This window comes from Pygocentrus nattereri, chromosome 25 (assembly GCF_015220715.1).
Source record: "Pygocentrus nattereri isolate fPygNat1 chromosome 25, fPygNat1.pri, whole genome shotgun sequence".
Taxonomy (NCBI): domain Eukaryota; kingdom Metazoa; phylum Chordata; class Actinopteri; order Characiformes; family Serrasalmidae; genus Pygocentrus; species Pygocentrus nattereri.
The window spans coordinates 9,845,051-9,871,358 of record NC_051235.1 but is presented as its reverse complement, the minus strand read 5'-3'; the positions used below and the strand labels follow the sequence as shown (position 1 = coordinate 9,871,358).

General features: G+C 38.3%; 1 protein-coding gene across 1 annotated transcript; it reads left to right on the top strand.

Moving 5' to 3' along the window:
- Positions 1 to 10,205: 10,205 nt before the first annotated feature.
- grpr (gastrin-releasing peptide receptor) lies at positions 10,206 to 25,260 on the top strand. Its single transcript, XM_017694591.2, has 3 exons — positions 10,206 to 10,785; positions 15,569 to 15,920; positions 19,785 to 25,260. The coding sequence occupies exons 1-3, from the start codon at positions 10,379 to 10,381 to the stop codon at positions 20,172 to 20,174; spliced, it is 1,149 nt and encodes a 382-aa protein (XP_017550080.2). The 5' UTR covers positions 10,206 to 10,378; the 3' UTR covers positions 20,175 to 25,260.
- Positions 25,261 to 26,308: the final 1,048 nt, after the last annotated feature.

The window sequence follows — 26,308 nt, the reverse complement described above, 5'->3', positions numbered from 1 at the left end:
TCCTGGTATTAAAAAAAAGCCTCATCGCATTGAAATGGATCTTGCAGAATGGCAGACGTAAAAAAGCCAATTAATGCTTTTAAAATCATACTTGAATTTACTGTTAAAATATGACAAAAAAGCATAAAACGTTTGTAGTGTTTCAGTCAAACAACGCACAAAAACACAGGTTTCAGTAGTTTTGACTACTGCCATTGCACAGTTCTCCACAACAAGAGGGGAGTTTGTCCTACGTGTGGCTTTACCAGCAAGCTGACTGGCTTATATTATTAAAGGGCAGGACAGATGCCATGTTGAGCACTACAAGTGTGCCCATTCATTATCCAATCAATGAACTGCCTCTTCTTTTATAATATCTCTGGGACAAAGGAGCAGGGGTTCAAGCCCCCTGAGGTCTATCTGTGCACATGTCTAAAATATCAATAATGTTTGTATGTTACTAAAATCAGTGTTTAAACATTCAGCAAACACATTCGTTAGAGCTTGAATAAAATAAAACCAAAAAAGAGAAATATGATAAAACATGGCTGCAGAATTTCTTATCAGAGCTTTCTGAGCATGGTTCTAATATTCTTATGAGCATGTGATTGACTGCCTCAGTCCATTGCCCCCAGCAAGCTACGTCACTAAAGCAGAAATAGAAACACAAGAGCACGAACAGGGACTGAACTTTATACTCTATAAAGACAATAAACTATCCCCCCATGTTCATTCTCTAAAAGCATTTTCCAACCTTATATAGGAAGGTAAGGTTTTTATTCACTTTACTGCTGGATGTGAATCCTGGTAAAGTCTGACTTTCACAGATGCTACAAAACGTCACTGTGTCACATGATTTTAAAAACTCATGGGAGCAAGCTACCACACACCTTCATGATGTTAGAACATCAAACTTGTTGGCTGGAATCTCCGATGATGAACATGACGTGTGTCACATTAGGTTTTTATTCTTTATAAGTATGTAATTAAACTTTGAGCCTACTGGACAGCCACAGGGGTTATATAAATTCATGAAACAGCAACAGTAATATCTAGTAAGTACAGTTTTATCTTCATCTTCCTGAAACTGATTGAAAGCCTAAACCTGCAACCAATGGAAAACCTAGAACTTTCTCTTGATTCTATAACATCTAACTTAGAATTTAAGTGTCTGTTCTCACCTCCTGGATGTCTTACTGAATTAGTGACTTTGTCAGGCATGGCATCTCCTGACAATTGCTCTAATTACTAATGAGATTTAGCTTTCTGTGAGATTATCAGTTCCTGTGCTCGCTGAAGAAAGTCCAGTCTGTACAGTTTAGCAGAAGAAAATGAGTTGACACTTGAAACAACATCCATGGGGGTCTCATATGAAGCCCTGGGAAAATCTGTTTTAAATACAGCTGAAAGTCTCTTCCAACCACATTAAGTTCTTGTGCTGGCAGGCATCATAATGTAACCTAAAAATAACTTCCACAGTTCAATCTTAAATGTGCCACAGAAAGCTGTATTTATGATGGGATAGTTGAATGAAGAGAGTTTGGTACATAGAACTGACATACCATGCACCTCAAAAATGGTGAGGTATGTATGTCTCCTGTATTCGCAAAAGGGGGTGGTAAAATGGGCCAATTCCAAAATCTAAACCTAAACTGTGACGTTACAGTCTTCACTCATTAATTTTTATGCCCCCAAAATTTACATACACCTGTCTGCATTCTACCCCAGCAGGAAGCAATGATAGTGAATCAATAGCAAGAACTTGAATTTACTTTGTGCTGTTTGAAAGCAATCCTGCCTTCCGCCCGATGACCGCTGGGATAGGCTCCAGCACCCCCCACAACTCTGAGGGAGAAGCAGCTTAGAAAATGTGTGTGTTTAAAAGCAGGGAGATAGTATCAGAAATGGTAGTTGCTAGCAAGCTCTATGGAACATAGCTAACTAAATAGTATCCTGAGCTAAATTATTTACACAGAAGCTCATTTTACTTTTCTGCATGTGTCGATTTCGACATTTTGCTTCTGTGTGAGCCATTGAGGTGCCTCCCTTTAAAACAGCAAATGAGATCAGAGCTCATCAAACAGCCCACCAAAAATGGGAAACAGATTATATCATTTTAGGGCTAAATCTTTGGGGTGTAAATGGGTGTGCAAAACCTGGATTTTCACCCCAATCAAAGTCACACATCTTCTATGTAGACAACAATTTAACATAGCGAATAAATACATTCTATGGCACCTTTAAATGTGCATATCAGGGGGAAAAATCCCTCCATTTTTAAAGAAAGAGATTAATTGAGTGTAAAATGTTTCAGTCCCCTGTTTATTCATTCCAAATATGGAAACTAAGCCAGTAAAAATAACCTGTTTTGAATTCATGAAGGTTGCGACTTTGAAGTGACACTAGTCCAGACTGCAGTTTTTACCATCTTACGGGTATTACAGAGAAAAATAATTGTTAAGCATTGTGCTGCTTCGAAGGACTCTCTAAAACTCTCTCTAAAATTTACATTTCAGCCTGGGACTATTTTTGGACATGATGTGCCAAGGACATCTAGGGGGAAGATACAATAAAAGACTGCTAAGCAATCCTTCAGGTCAAAAAGGTTTCTGAGGGTTCAAAACTCTGCATCCAGACCCCCACAACTCTATCAAGAAAGTGTTGTCACAAATCTGACTTTTTGAGTGGAGATTGCTTGTCTGAAGAAACCAATAGCAGATGTAATGGTCTCCCTGTGGTGGCCACATACAGATGGGTTTGTGCTAGCCACGCCACACACAAACAGAGTAATACAGAAGTCATGGGAATGCCAACAGGAGTCCACAAAGGAACAACTGGGCATGACAGATAGATTTTCTTCTTTTTTCTTTCTACATCCATCTAGATTATCTTGTCTTCCCAGTATGAGGACACACTCACATGGCTGTCAGTTCTCAGCGGGTGGAAGGTAATTGGGGAGTGTTATTAAGACTCCCATTTTATTCATTCACTTTCACATCACTGTGCTCATGCATGCATGCTTCACTCTTGAACCTGACAAGGATTCTCTCAGCCATTCCTTTTTGTATCTCATGAACTGACAAGAGCAGTAGCAGCTTTGAATCAGAGATAGAGATTAATTAAGGTTTTCTGCTGATCCACTCATGAGATATGTGTAGATTATCTACACTTTTATCGTTTATCTTTAGGGCTAGTGTAAATGATATCTCTTGTAATTCGATGATCAGAATTATGCCTCATTCAAAAAGCAATTTGATATGAAAGACTCCTTAGAACTTCAGCTTGAATAGGCAGGCTTAAACTGCTGTAGGTTGAATAAGTGAACATACAATGGACAGATTTTCGTGAAAACACAAAAACAGTGAATTCAAAACGTGCTGTTTTGCCAGCTTATTTTTTCACGTATAGACTGTACGACTGGGAAGTGAATAGGATGCTTTGAGTGTTTACATTTTATATCTAGCTCTTTCAATTCGAAAGAATGGGAAAATGATTTTTCTTTGACATGGACCCTTAAATTCACAGACATAACTAAAACATATATATATATATATATAAATATATATATATACATATCACTGTTGTCAGAACAAAACCTTCTATTTCCAAAATGGTAACTTCACAGGAGAAGGAAAAAACATACTTTACCTTTAATGTAAGTCAATGGAACCAGATTTTTTTTCCAAGTTGCTTTGGGCCGTTTCTTTTGGTACATTTATCATGAAATTTACACACAGTGTAAAGGCCAACAGGTATTTTCAAATTATGACAAAAACTCAAAATGGCAAAAATGGAGATATGAAGTTTTCTTCTGACAGCAGTGATATGTACAGCATATACACTGCTCAAAAAAATAAAGGGAACACTCAAATAACACATCCTAGATCTGAATGAATGAAATATTCCCATTGAATACTTTGTTCTGTACAAAGTTGAATGTGCTGACAACAAAATCACACAAAAATCATCAATGGAAATCAAATTTATTAACCAATGGAGGCCTGGATTTGGAGTCACACACAAAATTAAAGTGGAAAAACACATGACAGGCTGATCCAACTTTGATGTAATGTCCTTAAAACAAGTCAAAATGAGGCTCAGTATTGGGTGTGGCCTCCACGTGCCTGTATGACCTCCTTACAATTCCTGGGCATGCTCCTGATGAGGTGGCGGATGGTCTCTTGAGGGATCTCCTCCCAGACCTGGACTAAAGCATCCACCAACTCCTGGACTGCCTGTGGTGCAACGTGGCGTTGGTGGATGGAGCGAGACATGATGTCCCAGATGTGCTCAATCGGATTCAGGTCTGGGGAACGGGCAGGCCAGTCCATAGCTTCAATGCCTTCATCTTGCAGGAAATGCTGACACACTCCAGCCAGATGAGGTCTAGCATTGTCCTGCATTAGGAGGAACCCAGGGCCAACCGCACCAGCATATGGTCTCATAAGGTGTCTGAGGATCTCATCTCGGTACCTAATGGCAGTCAGGCTACCTCTGGCGAGCACATAGAGGGCTGTGCGGCCCTCCAAAGAAGTGCCACCCCACACCATTACTGACCCACTGCCAAACCAGTCATGCTGAAGGATGTTGCAGGCAACAGATCGCTCTCCATGGCGTCTCCAGACTCTGTCACATGTGCTCAGTGTGAACCTGCTTTCATCTGTGAAGAGCACAGGGTGCCAGTGTTGTTGCCCTCCTACGGCCTCCCCCACGTCTCCTGGTGTACTGGCCTGTCTCCTGGTAGCGCCTCTAGCCTCTGGACACTACGCTGAGAGACACAGCAAACCTTCTTGCCACAGCTCGCATTGATGTGCCATCCTGGATGAGCTGCACTACCTGAGCACCTTGTGTGGGTTGTAGAGTCCGTCTCATGCTACCATGAGTGGGAAAGCACCACCAACATTCAAAAGTGACCAAAACATCAGCCAGAAAGCAGAAAGGTACTGAGAAGTGGTCTGTTGTCCCCACCTGCAGAACCACTCCTTTATTGAGTGTGTCTTACTAATCGCCAATAATTTCCACCTGTTGTCTATTCCACTTGCACAACAGCTGTGAAATTGATTGTCAATCAGTGTTGCTTCTTATGTGGACAGTTTGATTTCACAGAAGTTTGATTTACTTGGAGCTATATTGTGTTGTTTAAGTGTTCCCTTTATTTTTTGAGCAGTATATATATATATATATATATATATATATATATATATATATATATATATATATACACACATTATCTGTTCATTCTTAATAACCTTTTCATGGTAATTACATCTAATACATCAAATATCACCTCCTACTATTAGTGTTTCACAGCGCAGCAGTGAAGCAGTTAAGCTAGTGCGTAAGTGTGTATATACTGTCCAATGCAATTTATATAAAGACAGTAATTTAATTTCCACACAACTCTGCATTGATGCATTTCAAATGTGTCACACAGGTTATAACAAAGAAAATTACGGTCTTATTATTTATTGTATTGGAGCTCAGCTCTGTTTACTGATCTCACAATAAAGCTCTGGCCAAATTGAACGCCTACTCACAGGGCCCCTTGGTAGAGCCACTACAGCTTGCTCATTGGGTTAAACTGAACAGATTATTAAATGCACTTATAAATACAGACACCTTTCTTTGTCTTTCTTTGTCTGTATTTATAAGTGCATTTAATAATCTGTTCAGTTTAACCCAATGAGCAAGCTGTAGTGGCTCTACCAAGGGGCCCTGTGAGTAGGCGTTCAATTTGGCCAGAGCTTTATTGTGAGATCAGTAAACAGAGCTGAGCTCCAATACAATAAATAATTTGGCCAGAGCTTTATTGTGAGATCAGTAAACAGAGCTGAGCTCCAATACAATAAATAATAAGACCGTAAATTTCTTTCAGTACAGTCTTCAGGAAATCAATTTAACTGTTGTAAAAGCTATAAATAAATGCAAAAGAAGAGCTTTTTCTGTTGTCTTCATTCAGAGAGATGAGTCCAGCTCGCTGTTTTTGTCAAGTCTAATCATACATCACCATCCTGACCTTGCTTGACTTGATTTCTGGTAACAATTTTCGCAATGTTATTGCATGAATCATATATATCAGATCAATCAACAACTCTGGGAGCCCTTCAGGTAGACATGTATGTGCCTCACTTTTTGTGAACTTCAATATATTTGTAAAGAGATGCAACAAAGATAACAGGAAACAAACAAAGAGGAATGCAAATGCTTTTTCATTTTGGCAGAACTGGAGCACGCTGAGGAAAAGCAATTGCAAATGGACAATTGTTATTCTCATTTTTTGGTAGTCTGAAAGTCTGTTAAGACAGTGGAAATGAAATGCCAAAAACGTTTTTGCTTTTCCATATAAATTCCCAGAAATGCTAAAGCAAATACACATTTTTCATTTGAATTTGACTGAGGTCTTTAATAATGCACACTTATATGGGAGATGCAATTGGAAATACACAACTGAATTGGCATTTTAAATGCTAAATAATTAGAATTTGTTAATTATGCGTCCTCTTGAAGTGGCCTAGATTCTGTGCTGTTTGAAAGCAATTTCAGAACATTCTGTCACATAGATATGTATTTGCTCAAAAAAAATACAGTTTTTACCACTGCATTAGATAGATCAAAAGTTTGATTGTACTTTATGTAAATGAGTTTTATGTGAATTGGACAGCTTTGCATAACAATGATGTTTTGTCAACACTTCTGTTAAATGAATTCACATTTAGCTAGCTTGGTAACAGTATTTGCAGATTAATACTGCTAATCAGAATTAAATTGGTTAGTGATGTTAGGTAGAACAGCTGGGGCTCAGTAGTATGAGAAGCATGTTTCTCAATCCAAATGGATGGTACTGGACATTCTGTATAAATAGTTTTGTCTCTACCAGCAGTCTTTAAATATAGGACATGCATACAGTTAAAAAGGACAGGAAGAATTAATGTCAGATGGGAGGTCATTGTTTGGTGTAGTTCATTAAAGCCTTTAGAGTGACTTCCGTCTTTTTCAGAAAAGAATAAGAAGATATTTTAATACTAAAGCAGACAAGTCAAGACAGAAACATATAGGCTTTTCACATTTTCATGATATCAGTGCAGAATACCAAATAAAATGAATAATATTTTTCCCACCATGCTCCCTACCTTCAAATCACAATTCAAGCCCTGATTGCGAGTTAGACAGCAAAAGGAATAGTAGAAAAAGCAAGTGGACACATTGGACCAGCACTTTTAGTTTACATGAACAGCAAGCAGACTTCCAGGGAATGGAAGTGTGTATAATTTCTAATGTAAGATGAATCCTTGTTTGTTAAACTACAGTTATATTTTTGCTGACCACTTTATTAGGCACATGGAGTGACTGACCATTTTATCAAGCTCTTTGCTTTTATTTACCTCATTTATCAATGGTTAGGATGTCCACACAACCAACATCTGGGCTTTCTCAGCACTGCAGTAACACTAACATGGCAGTGATATGTGTATATGCGCTGGTAGAAGTGGATCAGATACAGCAGTGCTGCAACAGTTTTTGAGCACTGTGATACTGTCCACTCTATTAAACACTCCTACCTTGTCCACCTAGTAGAGGTAAAATTGGAGGTAATAGCTCTTCTCACAGTGACACACAGGGTTTTTCTTACACTGTAATAAGACCATCCACACTGTGGGTTTGATGGTGAGTAAATGTCAGAAAGAAAGGAAATGTAAGAAAGGAAAGACAAAAAAAAGATGTTGCTGGTGTTCTTAGAACAATGGAGTGTTCACCCCAGAACTCAGATGCTCAACATCATTGAATGTGTTTGAGTTTACTTGGATCATGAGAAGCAGAACATGCAACCAATTTCTCAGACTGAACTTTGGAGGTGTGAAAAAATAGGCTAGAACAACTAAAGAGGCCACAACAACTAAATATCTGTTTTCAGCCTTTTTTTTCACTGATACTGAAAAATGAACAGTAGTAGTACTAATAATTGTAGTAGTAGTAATAGTAGTAGCAGTAGTAGTAGTAGTAGTAGAAGTAGTATCAATAACAGTAGGAGTAATAGTAGTAGTAGTAATAGTATTGGTAGTATTAGTAGTAGTAATAGTAGTAGCAGTAGTAGTAGTAGTTGTAATAATTGTAGCAGTAGTAGTAGTAGTAGTAGAAGTAGTACCAATAACAGTAGGAGTAATAGTAGTAGTAATAATATTAGTAGTATTAGTAGTAGTAATAGTAGTAGCAGTAGTAGTAGGAGTTGTAATAATTGTAGCAGTAGTAGTAATAGAAGTAGTGCCAATAACAGTAGGAGCAATAGTAGTAGTAGTAATAATAATAGTAGCAGTAATAGTAGCAGTTGTAATAATAGTAGTAATAGTTTTAATAGTATTAATAGTAGCAATAGTAGTAGTAGTAGCTGTTGTAATAATTGTAGCAGTAGTAGTAGAAGTAGTATCAATAACAGTAGGAGTAATAGTAGAAGTAGTAGTATTAGTAGTAATAATATAGTAATAATAGTAGTAGCAGTATTTGCCCACTTGAAGGGATTTCGGTGTATAGACATATTGTACTTAGTAAATCATATTTTGCATGATTTTTTCACATTTTGTATGCTCAATACATCTTTTGTATTTAGCATTAGAATTTAGTAATGACACATCCTGTTTGAAAATGTCACTTAGTCTGAGGCTGTATTTCATATCAGTCTATAAAATTTAAATGTTACAGTCTATGGCCCTGTCCTTTTTAAAATCAATGCTTCGTTCATCTTATCAATCCTGAAAGTAATACTGCAGGCTTTAATCTGTGCAAAGCTGTAAAATGGTCACTGTCCAAATAAAAACTTCCAATATTTTCTTAATGGGGAAAAAAAGATGGCAGATGCCATTTATTCTAAGTGCAACCAGAATAATGTTGCTAGGTACACTTAGTGTAAGTAGCCTGCTTTTAGTTTTCATGGTAATACTGTTTACACTTATATCATAACATGCTAATTTATACTATTTCTTGATACTGATTTATAGTATTAGCCTCTAAAATAATAATACAGTTGTTTTGCTTTTCTTGCAAGCTGTACTTGAGGTCATTCATACCAACCCCCCCTTTGCTATTACTCACTTCTTCATAATAATTCACAAACATGACAAGTACTCTCTCTTAAATCTGTCTTAAAACACGTTTTAAAAACGCTGAATTGCCACATCGTATTTCCAAAGCAGTGACTGTTTAAATAGTGTATTCCCCTGTTGTCCAGATGGGAAATCAAACCCCAGTCTTAAACATGAAGGGCAGCGGCAATTTGTGTTCCGGTTAATCAGAATGGGAATCAGATTTATTCGCTAAGTGGACACACACATGGAATTTGGTTCCAGTTGTTAGTCTCTCTGTTTTAAAGAATGAATTGCAATACACAAACAATGCACAATTAATTTACACACAGTGCATAATGTACAATATTTATGTAATATGAGCAATATGCAGACTGTATATGGACAGGTTTTACACAGACGATACACGATATACAAGCAACATACAGATTATGCAGGGGCAAGCAATGTGTGTGTGTGTGGTAGTGCAAACCTAGTAAAATGCATCATGTATGAGAAAGATATTGGTGCGCAGTGGTCTGCAGCAAGGTGTAATATCTGGAAGAAAAAAAAACAACAGGAGTAGCTATGGATCAGCAGATGATATTACTGGTCAGCTATTTATGAGGGTGATGGCATGAGGGCAGAAACTGCTCCTGTGTGTGGCAGTCTTAGTATGTAGGGTTCTGCAGTGCCTGCTGGGGAGAAGGAGTCCAATTAGAATGTGGTGTGAGGAATCTGTAAGAATTTTGGATGGACGGGGGAGCAAGGATTTTTTCATAATACTAAATATCTCCACTTCTCCCTTGAACATCTCTGTTTAGTATGAACATTGACGCAGAAATAAGCTCTTTGGTGTTCTGAAGGCGCATGATTTACCCGGCTTAGTTAAAGCAAGTCGATTGAGTGTGATAATAGACTCTGCCAAAAAAACAAGACAGAACTAAAATAACGGGCTTCCTCGTGTCACTGAAGCAGTTTTTCATTCACGTGGACATTCTGCGCACATTTCAATCAATACAATTCAATATGTGGCCGTTTTCCAGCATCGCCACCTGCGCTACGTTCGGCTAGTATGAACTCCTGGCCAATCTTGGAGCAGGAGGCGGAGTCGGTCGGGTGAAGGATGAGGAGAAAGACGCTGAAGCTCAAACGTGAGAGTCGGCTCGCGTGTGACCCGTTGGCTCTCTCTGCGTCCAGGTGAGGAACAGTGGACGGATTCCTACCAGGACCTTGAGGATCTTCGCGCTGTAGAGTTTTAAGTACTTGAGCGAGTTTTATTTGTTTCTAAAGGACGTAAAGGAACCAAACAGCTTCTACAAAAAATGCCCCAGCACTAGCTGAACATGTCTTTAGAGGAAGCGTTTGTATCGATCCATGAGGAGAAGTTGGCGTCCAATGAATCGTGGGACTGCAGGAGCGTGCCGGCCGCCTCGGGGTCACCTGTGTGGCACGCGGGCATCTTCATCGCCGCCGTGTACGCGCTCATCATCGCCGTGGGGCTCGTGGGCAACGTGACGCTCATTCGGACCTTCTGCACGGCCAAGTCCATGCGCAACGTGCCCAACCTCTTCATGTCCAGCCTGGCTTTCGGCGACGTGCTGCTGCTGGTGACGTGCGCGCCCGTGGACGCCTGCCGCATCCTGGCGAGCGAGTGGCTCTTTGGGAGGGTGGGCTGCAAGCTCATCCCCTTCATCCAGCTCACGTCCGTCGGGGTGTCTGTGTTCACCCTCACCGCGCTGGCGGCGGACAGGTGGGAGACTTGTATGCATGTGTGTATCTGGGTATAGGATAGACAGAGCTCCCAAAACTCTTTAAACAACTACAGGGACAAAGTGAACTATAAAACTTAAACCTTTGAAAATAAACTATAAAACTACTTTGAAGACAGAGCTGATTCAGTTCAAACGTGTGCATTGGTTAAACATGAGTACACGAGACTGTATCAGCACAGTTATAGCCAAAAGCAAGTAATATAAAAATGACCATACACTTCATCCATGTGGAACTCATTTACACGTTCAAGTCAATTGAACAGCACGTTTATTTTTTCAGTATAATGAGAAAATGCACAGCATTTGCACATTTTTTCTATGCCAAAAAAGGTTCTCTGGCATGTAAGAGGTGTGGAACCCTGTTTTGCTGTTTAAAAGGTACTTGAAAGCAATAAAAGGATTCCGATCATACCAAAAAGTGTTCTGGCTTACAAGTGCAAAATCCTTTTGAAGTTATACAACAGATGTTCCATCATAGTGAAGAACCACTTATGCATTCAAATAGTTCTTTGAGTGTTCGAGGTTCTGCGTATAACCATTGTCTTTGCTAAGAAGAACACATGAAGAACCTCTTTTTTAAGGGCGTACAAGCTGTCCATCACAGATGGGTATTTGAGCGTTCACTGGGCAGTGGATGGACAGGACATGACTTTGCTGAAGAACCTTAAAGAACTCATTTCCAATTGACACATACAGTATTTATTTAATGCTTACAATGGTCACTAAAATCCAGCTGGGCATACATAAATCCTGAATTAACAAGTGGGGATTCTGCGATAAACTGACAGTGTTGAATTAGTAACACTTAGTGCTGAATTAACACTTATGGTGGTCATTTAAATCCAGCTGCACACAAATGACCATTCTAAGACTGAATTTCAACACTGGAGATTTCACTATGTATATTTTGATTGGCGAGATGGATGGATGGATGTAGTGTTTCAATCCCAGGGGGAAGTTGTGTGGTTACAACAGAAGACAAGGCACATCAAGTCGCAAAAATGAGAAAATAATGAGATGGACTCTGTGGTTTTAGCTGAAATCAGTCCTAATCAATAACACGCATGAAAAATGTAACAGAAGGCTAAAACTGGCATATTCTGCATTCTTTCTGTGTGATCAATGTGTTCGATGTCCATTCCCCAGCTTTCAATTATCTCTCACTGTGCTCTGACTGGTCCAGCAGAACTGAGCAGATATCTGTGAATATTGCAGGTGTCAAAGGAATAGTCCAGCATTTTCAACCTAATCTCTGCCTTCCACATCGTCACTGTCAGAATAAAACCTTCACCCTTGGAAATACCAGTTGTCATTTACGATGTGATAAAATTTGAATGGAAAAATGCTCAAAATTTACTTAGAAAAAAAGACATACGAGGTTTGGTCATGACAGCAGTAAGAGCTTATGCTCATTACCACTGACAATGTCAGTGTGCTTTCCTGTACTTGAGGAATAGAAAACCTGTTGCCTCAAAGCTCATAATAGAAGCCACTGAGCAGTTGCTGAAACAACTGCCCATTGGCTTGTATTATAGAAGAGTTTCAATTATACAGGTTTTCTTTTCTTTTACTAAGTGCAGGGAATTGCAGGGACATTCCTTCAGCACTGGGAGCTTGCTGTGTGGACTGTCGATGCGATACATGTTCCCTCAGTCTTCTGGAATGAACAGAATGAGACATGCTTAGCTTCTCCTACTAATGTCTGCAGACACTACAGTAAACCGTATAACACAGATTTTGAGTGATGTTGCTCTCATACATACTATGAGCCCAGTTTGCCAAGAGTTATCCAATTGGATTGGATTGTGTCTTGCAATCTGGTTATTTCATTGGCTATTTTGTGGAATGTGTTTAATTCCAAAGTCAGACGTATGACTGGAAAGCTAGGAATGAACATGACACATTACTGCATTTAGAAGCTGTGGCATGATTGCCACTGTGACGTTTTGTCACTTGATGACTGGGTGGCAATTTAGAAAACATAAAATGATTAACTGGCTGATTAAAAGTGTTCTAATCTTTCCTGAGTAGAGCAGAGAGGAGCGGAAACAGTTACAATTATGAATAAATAATACTGGCAGCAACAAGCTAAATGTTTTCCATCTGTTCTTCACTGTGAAGGTGTCAGAAAAGATCAACAAGGTATTGGTAGGTGTAATGGGCAAACAGCAAAACCCTTTGGGTCTATGCAACAGATTTCCCATTATAGTGAAAAGCCATTTATGGATTCAAAAGGTTCTTTGATTGTTCACAGTTCTAAATGTAATCACAGCCTTTACCAAAGATCTCTTGAAGAATCATTTTTCAATTGAAAAATACGGTATTTAATTAACACATACAATGTTCACTTAAATCCAGGTGGATACAAATGACCAGAGTGAATTTAAGCTCTAGGGATTTTGCTATGTGATATTATGATTGGATGGATGGATGGATGGATGGATGGATGGATGGATGGATGGATGGATGGATGGATGGATGGAGGGATAAATGGATGGCTGGATGGATGGATGGATGGATGGATGGATATAGAGCATCAAGAGTCAAGAGAAAGCAACAATATAATGGCATAAGAAGAAACTAATTAATCAGAAATAAAATGGCCAGTAAAAATTCCAAAAACAGAAATCATAAAAGTGACAACAGCTTTCTCACCTACTTTTGTTCAGAGGAGACGCTTGAAAAGCAGTTTCTCTTAGAAGTGTTTCATAAGTGTAATGATGAGATTTTGAAACAGGGCACATAGCTCTCATAAGGAGAGAAAATAGTTTTGCTCTGCCAAGTTGCAAGTAAAGCATGTACAAGTATACTTTGAGCTATCATGTCTTATTGGAAGCATTAATATGGCTTTTGTGCAGCTGTGGCTGAATGATTTCACAAAATGGCATTCTGATTTAGTGGTTTGACAAGATTTTTTGTTGTGGAATTCTTCTAAAATGTGAGTTTATGTCCAACAAAGTGCTATGTGCTTGTTAAATATATGAAGCACATATACAGTTGAATATACAAATTCTGAGAAATGAAAATAAATATATTCAGTTAAATGGTTCTTTAAAACCAAAAGTCTATGGCTTTGCTTCAGAGAGCAAGCAGCATCCTTTACTTTATAGAGTGCATTACAAAATGTAATAACAAAAATAACAATACATTTTATTTATATACAGTTCGAAGCAAAAAAAGGGTGCCGTATCATACCAAAAAGTGTTCTGACTTACAATCGCAAAATCATTTTGAAGTTATGCAACAGATTTTCCATCATAGTGAAGAACCACTTATGCATTCAAATGGTTCTTTGAAAGTTTGAGGTTTTGTGTATAACTCTTTTTTAAGGGTGTAAAACATTTTATTTATATACAGTTGTTTGCAAAAGTTTGGGCACCCCAGCCAAATTACATATTTTGTTGTTCAAATTTGTGTGTACTCACAACCTCATCAACAAACTATTTGTGAAAAAAAGTTTTTTTTTCTGCAGATGTTAATGCGCAATTGATTAGATTTGAGTACTTGAAAAATGGAAATTGTGCCAATTGTGTAAATTGAAAAATGTAATTGTGCCAAATGCAAAAGTTTGGACACCCTTCCAAAACCTCAAAACTTCTTAGGTCTTAACTGTTAGGACTGTGTAGGCAGGTCAATAATTGTTAATAGTAGTTGTCAGCTGAAGACAATTCTAAAGCATAATAAATTCTCTGACTCTTCAAAGTCTCATGCATAGAATGGCCCTCACAGTGTCCTGACTTGAAGATCACTGAAAATCAGAAGGTAGATTTCAAACACAATGTGCATGCCCTAAAATATATTAAAAAAAAAAAACAAAAAAAAAAAAACGAAGTGTTCTGCAAGGAAGAGTGAGTGAAAATTCCTAAAACAAGAATGGAAAGACTGGCTACAGAAATTTTCAAGCTGTGAAATCTGACAAAAGGGGTATTACTAAGTGATGTAGTTGAGAGTCAAAACATTTGCACATGCCACATTTTGCTGTTTTGTGGGTTTTTTGTTGTTGTGTTCATTTGTTTTCAATTCAAAGATAAACATATAATTAAGCAAAGGGTGCCAAAAACTGTATAGTACCTTTTCCAAGAGCTTGAAGGGCTTTGTACACATCCATAAAACACATACAAAATAAAGGCAAATTTCCATTAGAACAACATTACAGGCACCAATAAAGCAATTTTAGAAGAACAATATGTATCCCTAAAAATATGTTTTACAAAGACATTTAAAAGACTAAAAACGATCTGCTGCTTGGATGCTTTCAGTGAGCTGATTTCACAGGTATGGGCCGTGGATTTCACAGGTATGGAGAAAACATCTTCCATAGAACAAAGGCTGGTGCAGCTGGCAATTCAGACCTAACTGTATGGAGGAGCAAGATGGACAGTAAAGAAATAAGGTTCCAGATGTGTAGTCAGCATAAAAAGTGTGTTCAAAATGGAAGGAATATCTAGCTTTGATGACATCAAATGTACCATCATTTGCATGTAGACGATGGTTCAAGCCATGCTGATGAATAATGTGACCCAGTGGGAGCATATAGACACTAAAAAAAAAAACAAGTACTGATCCCTATAGAACACCATTGGTGACAGTAGTTGGGGCTGATTGCAGTCCATTACCTCTCACAAACTGCTGTCAGCTATTCAAATGAAACTGAAACCCAGACAGGGAACTTGAGCACCTGTACTTATTATATTTTTAAATTCTCATCCAAACGAACTGTGCATCTTTGGCAATTAATCATTTCTTCTCCTTCTCTCTCAGATATAAAGCCATTGTGAAACCCATGGACATCCCAATGTCCCTTGCCACAGCCAGGATCTGCTTGAGGGCTTCTGCAATCTGGCTCTTGTCCATGGTCCTGGCCATCCCAGAAGCCATCTTCTCTGACCTACACCCTTTCCAGATCTCAGGCACCAATGAAACCTTCATAACATGTGCTCCATTCCCTCATGGGGAGGATCTCCACCCCAAAATCCACTCCATGGCCTCCTTCCTTATTTTCTATGTCATTCCTCTCTTCATCATCTCTGTGTACTACTTCTTCATTGCCAGAAGTCTGATTCGAAGTGCGACTAACATGCCTGTGGAGGGCAACATAGCCATTAGGAGACAGGTGAGGTCCTTCAAATTCTTTAAGGCACTGGAATGTTCTGTTACCTTTGACATCAATAATAACAATATTAAATAGAAGTTCTTCTTTGTCTTTTATGTTGGTTCAGGGCAAAACAATACATCTTCAGTTAATAACCTTCCACCCACGTTCAGGTATGTTGAGAGCAGGAAATGAGCATACCAGCTGGGGTGCCCAGAATACTGAAGTGATGTCTACAATAGTTATGCAGCAGCAGCTCCGCGTGACAGTTATTACAATCCATACATACAGCAGGTGTTCAGAGCAGCCAAGTTTGACAAAAGGAACTAGCAACTATGATGTAGTGATTAGCAAAAGCAGGTGCCAGAGGAACACTGAGACCCACAACAATAAAATCTGAAGTTGCATCTGAATATAATATCCCTAATCTGCTCACCCACATTGTGCATGTGAAAAGAAACGTGTCTAATTACCAAGCTACAAGGAGGTCTGCAAGTATTCAGCCGTAATTATACATTTAAACATTCTGTGTGGTCTGCATATGAATAGTTTAGGCTTTATGTGATCTGACTGTGAATCCACCCTGGTGAGTAGTTTGAAAAGGCCTGCATGCGTCACAGAGGTGACATTAAGCGTGAGGTGATATTGGACACAGATTCTTGATCTTGATTTCAGTTCATACTAGGTGTGTAAATTGCTGACTTTAGACAACGATTTTAAAACTGAATCAGAATGTTGTAATACACTGAATGCAGAAATGTGCATAGTAGTGCAAGATAGCCTTTAAAGGCAGTATATGTTAAGTTTGAACTAGGTTAAGAATTGTTATAAAAAATAATCGCTTCAAACCTTCCAAAATCAATGCAGCTGAATTTCCATCTTCACCACTGATAACTATGTTCATTGTGTCCATATGTTCAAAATTTTGCAGATTTGTGTCAATTCCATATTGCCAGTGTTAGAGAAATCCATTGAAATTAGTCACTCCATCACCAACTGTGACTCCTAAAAATGCAAGATTCTAATTTTACAAAATAAAAAGCTTGATTAACAGTTTTGGGTATTATGAGACTAATGTATTGTATACAGAGTAATTACAGAAATATTTAGAAACAATGTTTCATTTGATCTTGGAGGCGGTGAGTGTATCTTGTGTCTTATAAGCTGCCATGTTTGATTTAGTATGGTAAAATACCTGCTACTAGAAGGCTAGAATACCTGTAGAAAACAATGTCCAATATGCTGGGGTTGTAAAGATTGAGAAATAAGTATAAAGGCACCATATTTTTCTCTGTTTATGTTTCCTTCAATGACATGTAATGCTTCAGTACCATTTGCAGTGAAGCAGGCCCATTTCATGCTCCCATCTCTGTACTTAACTGTAGGTGTGATGTAACCTTCTTTGTCTAAACATGAAAAGGTGGATTATTTCCAAAGAGTTCTGTTTCCTGTTTCGTCTGACCAAACTACGTTTCAAAATGTTCTGATTTGTCTAAATGCTCATGTGCAAATTTTAGATGCACATCTCTGTGCTTCTTTTTCAGCAGAGGACTTTGGCATGGCAGTGTAGTTCATTGCTTATTGTTCTCTGTGTAACTGTTGTTCCTGCTATATTCACATTGTCTGGAACTCTTTTCAAGTGACTGCTGGCTTCTTTCCTACTGTCACTGTCATTAGCCTGAAAGCATTGTATGAAATATTGCCTTTCGAAGCATAATTGTGTTCCATGAACTTTCCACTGACATATTATAGAACGAATTGCACTGGCAGGGATGGTTGTTACAGGAGATTTTCCCAACCAATGACAACCTCTCTTATAATGACACCAGGTGCAATTTGCTCAAGAACCTTTTTTTGCTGTGTTAATATCCAGAACTTGATTTGTTTTTTTATGTAATATATCTGAATAATTTTTTGAATGCTCTTTGTTAGATCACAGTTTCTTATAGATTGATGACAGTACAGTTTATTGCAAATATGGATGGCCATCAGAGTGGAACAGGCTGAACCTGATGCTACAGAACAGAATGTTCTCTGGTGATTGAGCAACAAGCAAGAGCTTTTAAACAGCTCTAGCAAAGGCACTGTGGTTAGGTGTGAGGTCAAGCCCCAGACTGTCTAGATGTTTCAGCAGTGAATGTGGATTCAAGCAGGTGATGTGAGGACATATAGTGGACTCCCAGACTCAAGATTAATAAAGATAATACATACTTAACTCAAGAGACTTGTGATTACATTTGAAGTGGACATGTTCAGTGGACATACATTACAGAGCAAAAGCAAACATGTCTCAATACTTAGTTTACCTCTCTGTAGAAACCACTAGGTAGAACTGATGACCAAAAAAATATGCTGATAAAAACATCACTCTGTCAATATGATGCCGATGCTGTCACCAATTATAACATGTTGATGTGACCAATCAAAACTAAGAATGTTAAAGCATACACTGCAGTCATAAGAGCATTATTATACCGTGTTGATGAAAATCTAGTGATGGCACCTGGTTAGCACATAATCCATAGTACAATTACCCAACTATCCCATTGTGTAATTAGCTTAAGTCCTGAATGGAAATTATATAAACTCATTAAGTAACAAAGGCTAAAATATGATGAACAATGAGTTGTTGTTCCATTTCATTTCACTCCATTTGTATTTAACTAGTGATCTAAAATGTATTTAATCATTTAAATAAATTGCCATTTATCTCAAAGCTGTGTACTGTGTATGCTATTAGCTCAAATAGCACACACAGTGCTGTGCAAAAGTCAGAGACCACCCTTCATTTATTTAATTTCCAATTAAAATAACCTTTAAGTACGAGTTATACATTTTTCAGTATATATTTTTGTTTCCAAAACTTTTTTTTTTTTTTTACTGATGTATACATAGAAAGAAAATGGCATTCCTAAAACTATGTCAGACCTGCTACACCACTAAAACTGTGACCAACAGACAAACTGTATTCGGAGCTTTCATTTTTAATAGAGAAGAAAAAAACTCCAGTTTTGCTTCACATGAAAAAATCCACAGGTGTTTCTGTCAATCCTTCCACTGTGAAAAAATATTCAATACTATGAAAGCATGTGTACCTGTCCTCAAAGGACAAAAGTAAGGACAAAAAAAAAAAGAAAAAATGTAAATCTGACAAAGAAGCTGCTGGTGTTCTCAGAATAATAGACTGGCCACCACAAGGTCCAGACTTCAGTATGAATGTACTTGGAATTACTGGGATTATGAGAAGCAGAAAATGCAACCAAAATACATCTAAAACTAAACTTTGGACATGTGGAAAAATATCCCTGCAGATTTCTTTGGAAAAAAAATGTTTTCCAAACAGAATGGAAGCTGTGAGAATGGTAAACGTTAGAATGGAAGCTGTGATAGTGGCGAAAATTAAATACTGAAAAAAGGATAAGAGGCTTCTTAAAGATATGTTCCTGCCCTAGCATAAGATACAGATACAAATCAAATAATTTGATCATTTTATTGAAATTGCATATAGTTGACATAAAAAAATTAAGTTAAAAACTTTTGGTTCTTCATAGCAGTGATTAATGTTTTTAAAGACTGACGTTGCCATCTAGCGGAAACCTATCTACAAATTTTCGAAGGCAAGATGCCAGCTTATTATTAATTATTATCAATTATATTATTAAATAATGTATTATTCTGTATTATGGTTATTAGACTGTTTTAATGCTTCCTTTTTGGGTAGTTTGTCATGCTTTTTGAAAGGGTTTTAACAATTTATTTGGCTGAAAACTATAGAAGCAATCTGGCAACCCTGAAATCTGACCCCAAGAGGGATCTAGAGCAGTGAAAACTTGAAACTGTTTAAAACTACTTTTAAACCAGCCTCTTTTCCCTCTGTACCTTCAGATCGAGTCAAGGAAGCGCTTGGCTAAGACGGTGCTGGTGTTTGTGGGCCTTTTCGCTGTCTGCTGGCTGCCCAATCATGTGATCTACTTGTACCGCTCCTACCACTACAACGTGGTGGACGCGTCCATGAGCCATTTCGTCGCCAGTGTGACTGCACGTATTCTGGCCTTCACCAACTCATGTGTCAACCCATTCGCCCTGTACCTGCTCAGCAAGAGTTTCCAGAAGCAGTTCAACAAACAGCTGTGCTGCTGCTGTCCTCCCCTGTCACGCCGCACCCATAGTGTAGTGCGTGGCAACACACGCATGAGCTCCCTGAAGAGCACGCAGAACCACACAGTGGCCAGCTTAAGCCTAGCCAATGGCAACCATCTGTTCCAAGAGGGCTAGGCATGTTTTTTTTTCTCAATGTTATCCTTTATAATAACCAATCCATTCTACAGTGTAAAGCAGCAGGAGGACCTACTCGGCTCTGGTCCTGCAGGGCTGTAGTCTGTCAAAGTTTGGTGATTTCACACTAGAGGTTGCATGACTATAAACTTTGAGTCATCATTGTCACATTTAAAACTCTGGATGTTTGTTAAAAGTATCTTCTTAGTAGCTTGCTAATTACGGCTAGACACTGCGGGTTGAGATGTGTACTGCAGAACAGTTCTTGTTGTAGGTAGTAAGTTTGCTGTGCATTTATCAACCACTACTCCATTTTATCAGTGGTTTGTTTTTGTTTTAAGCATGTCACACTAAACATGCTGTGATTGGTCAATGTACCTGTCAGTCAAATGGTCCTTTCCTATCCAAGAAGCGCATTGGCATGTACCCAGTCCAGCTTACCAGCATGTATTTAAGTGCAATTTTACACAGCTTGCAATGAAATTGGTTTAATCTTGTGTAGTATTTCAGTTTTTCAGCACCAACTAGTGGATTTCTTAGTTGACTCGTCTATGCAACCCCAAACCTACTAAACTTGGTAATTAATACATGGGTTGAATCAGGTGCAAACATTCCCCAAACTGTGCTGGACTGACACTCTCCAGGACCGGAGTTAGGTATTTTGTATAGCAGACATGCCCAATCCTGGAGGTCTACCACCCTGGAGATGTCCTTGAAGATCTTCATTAACTGGACCAGCGGTGCCAGATTTGGGTTGGAGCTGAACTATGCAGTATGGTAGAACTCCAGGTCCAGGATTAAACACCCCCACTCTAAAGTAAAGCTGTTTAATCTTGCTCTAGAAGATCTACCTTTCTACAAAGAATAGTACAAACTTAACCTTCACAAACCTGATTCTGGATTCTGGATCACTTTGGCTTGAATTTACTCGATTTAAAGTCAACTTGAAATTACAATTGACTATTTTTTTATTTCATGTCCCTGGTCATCTTAAGCACAAGTCATTGACTCGTATAATTTAAAAGAAACAAAGTTTCCCATAATATTCCATCAAGACGTAGTGACTTTTTCCTGCCTCTAAAACACTTGATATCACGATACACCAGCAGGTGGGAGAAAATAATATTAACTAATAATATCATGTTTTACCTCCCCTTCCCACCATGACCACCCATCACTGAGTGAAACTCTCACCTAGTACAGCAGACATCTATCCCTAATACCGTGTTTTGCTCAGAAATATGTCACAGCACAAGAAGGAATATGCATTGTGATTTGCTTTTAATTTAATAAAATACATCAGTGCAATTGACCAATCCATATTCCACCAAAAAACAGCACTTGTGCATCTACCGATCAAGCTTTATGGAATGCTGGCACAAATCCCACGTAACCAACTCCAACTTTTGGAAATGTGTAAATTTGGAGTGCATTTAATTAATTTTATGTTGAGTGTTGGTGTTTGTGAAAGGTCACACTGTTAGAATAGATGGGCTATACGTTTTTATTCATTTATTTATTTATTTTCTTGTAGCCATCATGGTTTTAGGGATAAACATCTTACTGACTCACTGGCTTCATTTGTGTCTACCTGAAATCAAATTATCACGATTGGCTCCTCCCACTCCGTTCTTTTTTGTTTTAGTGTTCCATGTGCATTTGTTTAGATTCATGCCCCTTGTTCTGTGACTTCACCACTGATTGTTTTCACCTGTCCCTCGTCTTCCCGGTGTGTATTTAAGCCCTGTGTTTGCCCTTTGTGTTTGCTGGTCTTTGTTTGATGTGTTTGCTGTTGTTTGAATCTGTCCTGTCCTGTCCTGTCCCGGATCTATCCGTGTTAGCTCTTTGACCCTGAACTGTCTCGACCCTGATTTTGGATTTGCCCTTGATGGATCTCGCTTATCTCCGCATATGTGTCCGCCACCTCGCTCCCCGTTACACAAATCAGTGGTAATATTAAGTACTATTCATCACTTAAGAGACAGCACTTTTGTTTTCCTGGAATCTTCAATCAAAGTGTAATTTCTTTTTGTCTGCCTCTAAAAGGTCTTCTAATTTTTTTATTTTGTCACCATGCAGCAAAACAGTCAGCTAGCTCAGAGATCCTCCCTAATACCAAATTTCACTCAGAACAGTGTCACAGGGAAAATGATTTCTGATCCACACTGACTGAAACATTGCAGCCTACACCACTATACACAAACATTACTCTAAAGCAGGGCTTCCTAGCCTTTTGCATCTCAAAGTTTCCACATGGTGGCCACTTTACTTGTAGATGGCCAAGGTTGAGATCTTTCCTTTTGGAAGACCCTGACCCTTTGAACCATTTCTCCATGATAGATGAATTCCATACAATCGAAACGTGGAACAGCCAACAGGCCTCTACCAGTACCTCTGCTTCCTACAGATTGAAAACCACTGTTCCTTCGGACTTAGTGTAATTTTCCTCATTGTTACTTGCAGTACAGCATTCTAGCAAACCAGAAAATACACAACTTGCTGCCTCAAGCTGTATCAGTAAAGTCACACTCTGCTTGGTAGCTATCTTGGTGAGACAAGGCAATTATTTCCAGTCATACAATACCACACTACCATCTCTTTGAATGGAGAGATACCTAAAAACCTGAAACCCTGAAGGCCAAATTACCATTTCAAAAACATATTTGAAGTCACAGGTAAAATCTGACAAAAATCTTAGTCTTAGTTTGAAGCATCTGGCCTAAATAACATACAAAAACATGTTTTTTTTTCAGGCTGTTCTGGCTACTGCATTTGCACAGATCTCCACAACTGACATGGGCTTTTCTTGTTTGCAGCTTTACAAGCAACTTGATTTTATGAGCTTTTTAATTCATTTTCAGGAACCTCCTCCTTTATAATTTCTCTGGTAAAGTCACTATTCAGTGACAGAGAGACAGAGACAGACAGAGAAAAGTAGTGATAGGACATTGATTCCAAAAGAATTGATTCTTTGGCACCAACCCATGTAGTCACATGACTCTGTGGTCATATAATGCACATGACTTGGTTAGTGACTCTGAGAGTCCAGTTCACTTGGAATCGATTTTTTAACTTAGGCTATTAAGGATGTGCTAAAATATTAGTCAGCTGTAATCATTCGTCAAGCTACCTGATATTTCTTAGAATTAATCTATGAATGTCCATCAAACTATAATGTGGAGCAATTCACAAACTGGGTAAACTACATTTAGGATGCCATATCTCTCTGCTATACCCTTTATCACTAGCTCTGGCGCACTTTGTTAAAATTAAGCGGAATTGAGGAGTCAAGTCCTTCAGTTCCAGAGGCAAGTGTCAAGACCTGGAGTCGACTCCAGAAAACCCCAGTTCTACATCACTAGACAGAAGTGGAAATCTTTACATCTCAATGAAAAAGGGCAGACCTACACAAAAGTCACTCGAGTAAGAAGTCAAAAATGCATAAGGCAGGGTAAGATCACATATTTAAATATTTTGCATGAAAAAGTTGTGCATTACAGTTTCTCATTTGCAGTATTGGGGATAATGTGTCAAGTAATGCCTTACAGTAATATAATTACTGTATAACCCATTTTACAGTCACAGGCTTATTAAGATTTGCATTACTTTTGGTACTTGTACATCTTTAAGAGAACATAAAATATGCTTGATGCATCTACATCATAAACTAGCTCTCTTGATTTATTATCCATGCCTGTCCTACATAATTTCCATGCATACATGCTGCCTGCATCAGCTGACTGCATTACTATTGATTGTGAATGTGAGTAGCACAACACAAGCACAGGAAGTGTGGTAAACAAACTGTCAAAACATCTGATTACGCTAATATGAAACTGATGGATAATAATCCCTGTGCTGAAGCAGAGAGAGCCCTGACCCCACCTAAACAGACACAGTTTCATTCACAAACGGCTCTCTGAGCTTTACATTTTATTCGAAAAACTTTATTGGGAGGCTGAACTGTTTCTACTGGACATTCGAACAGCATCAGCTGTTAATAATTTTAACCAGCATAACAGGCTGCGTCTTGTCTGTTTTCTGTGATTGACTATTTATTTCTGAATAAATTACTGAAAAGGACTATTGAGTTTACCTTGTACAGTTGATACAAGCAGATGTTACAGAGTAGTATTTTTTGAGAACTACCCCAGAACTGCTTCGTGAAGTGTAGCAGCAGTTATGCACTGTAAGATAATGCATTCGTGTGCTGTATTTCAGTTATATACATTACATTTGGCAAAAGCTGAGTTGGTATAATAATTAAGCTGATGTAGTAATTGATATAGTTTTACTTATATGGAACCATTGTGCACATTCATTCAGACGTTTTGTTACTGTGGCTCATTTTTCAGAGAGCATAAGAGTGCTGATCTGGGATCAGCTTAAGCTGTTATAACATTAAATCAAACACTTGAACTAACCCCAGATTAATTTTTTTCTTAGACACTTGATAAAGTACCAGTAGTAGGGCATAGCTGTTATAACGTGTACAGCTATAGTAAAGTTGGCAGCTATTGTTAGTTTTTGTTTGTTGTTGGTGAAATGCATTATGGGCCTGAATATGTGCTATGCTTTACTCTCTAAAGTGCAAAGTTTTCAGCGGCCTTGAACACTATTGACTCTAGGCTATCTTTTATTGTCATATTGGTTTTCAATTTTCACAAACATTTCTCAAGTCTGTGCTCATCACTTATAGTGAAACGTGAGAGAACTTCATAACGACTGTACCGTACAATTCTACTATGTATCCAGTGAAATGCTTTAGGTCTCTGCTTTTGTAATGTTCACTTTTATTAATGAATGGTCATAGTATACATTTATTAATTGTGAAAATGATCTAGCTTGCATCACCTGCAATACATAATATGACTGTGTATTGTATATATGGTTTTCATTGCCACATTTTGGACTGTGAAGGCTCAGTGTGTTAATGCATTAGCAGCTGAACATGAATGTTGTCTCTATAGTTTAATCGTTTTATCTACTACAGCTGAAAAAGTTATGTGCTTTGACAGTCAGTGAACAGTAAGATTTTTGCATCCTCAAAAAAAAAAAGGCTAGACACAGTTCAAATGAGCATCCAGGTGGCAAGCAATGCATCAGGGCATAATTTTATAAAAGTGTAGAAATCTGTTTCTCTCAATTTCAGTGGTCACTCCGTTTTGTGTCTGTGACTGAGCTTTATCTGCAAGCAGCAAGGTTTTGTCTGTAATGTGTTTGAATTCTCTAGAGCTTTGAGGCTGATTGATATGGCTTTTCTGTCAGTGCAAACAGAGCCATGTTAGTCTTTTTTGCCCTTTAAGTCACATTTAGTCACACTTTGACAGGAAAATATTTCCATGAGTTTAACTGGGCAAGTCAGATAATGCAGTTAAAACATTTCTGTGAAAATGAAACTATTGTTCTTTGTGGCAATGTAGTCTTGTATCGATGTAAGAAACAATGATGTGTTTACAAATGTGAATAAAATGGTGGGTTTAACCACAGAAATGACTAAAAGTGCCACTTTTGGCTTCTGTCTTTGCATTTTTTTCCAATTATTATTAATCATGTATTTTCTAGTTGTGTGCAATGTGGTAATTATGCAGACATGCCACCTCTTACAGGAAGCTTTTTCTTCTAACAGTTTGAGATGCAGAAATTCAATTAGCTTCTCTTTATTTACAATGCTTCTCTCTGTTGATATATTATCCAAAATAAACCTGAATGACTCATCACTTCAGAAAAAGGCCCTGTCTTTTAGGAAATGAATAAGTACTTACAATTAATCAGCCAAACTATTGATTCTCCTTAGACATCAATCGTGTGTGTCAGAGGAAGTGCATACTGGGAGTAATTGCAAGTGACTTTTAAATGTACATAGTTAGTAGTACGGCATGTCTATACCTTTTTGTACTTCACTGTATGTTGCATTACTTTCTGCTCTGTAAGATTCCTGCTCCTGTCCCTGTAGACAAACGAAGAGGCCCTCAGAAGGGTAGGGGTGATTGACATAAGGGAAAGCAGAATCTCACACTTCCTCTCATGTGGAGACTGGGAGAGAATAAAGCAATCCTCTTCTTTAATACTGGCCCAAAGACATATAAGAAAGCCTGTTATGAAGAGATAGTAGACATTCCAAAAACAAACTG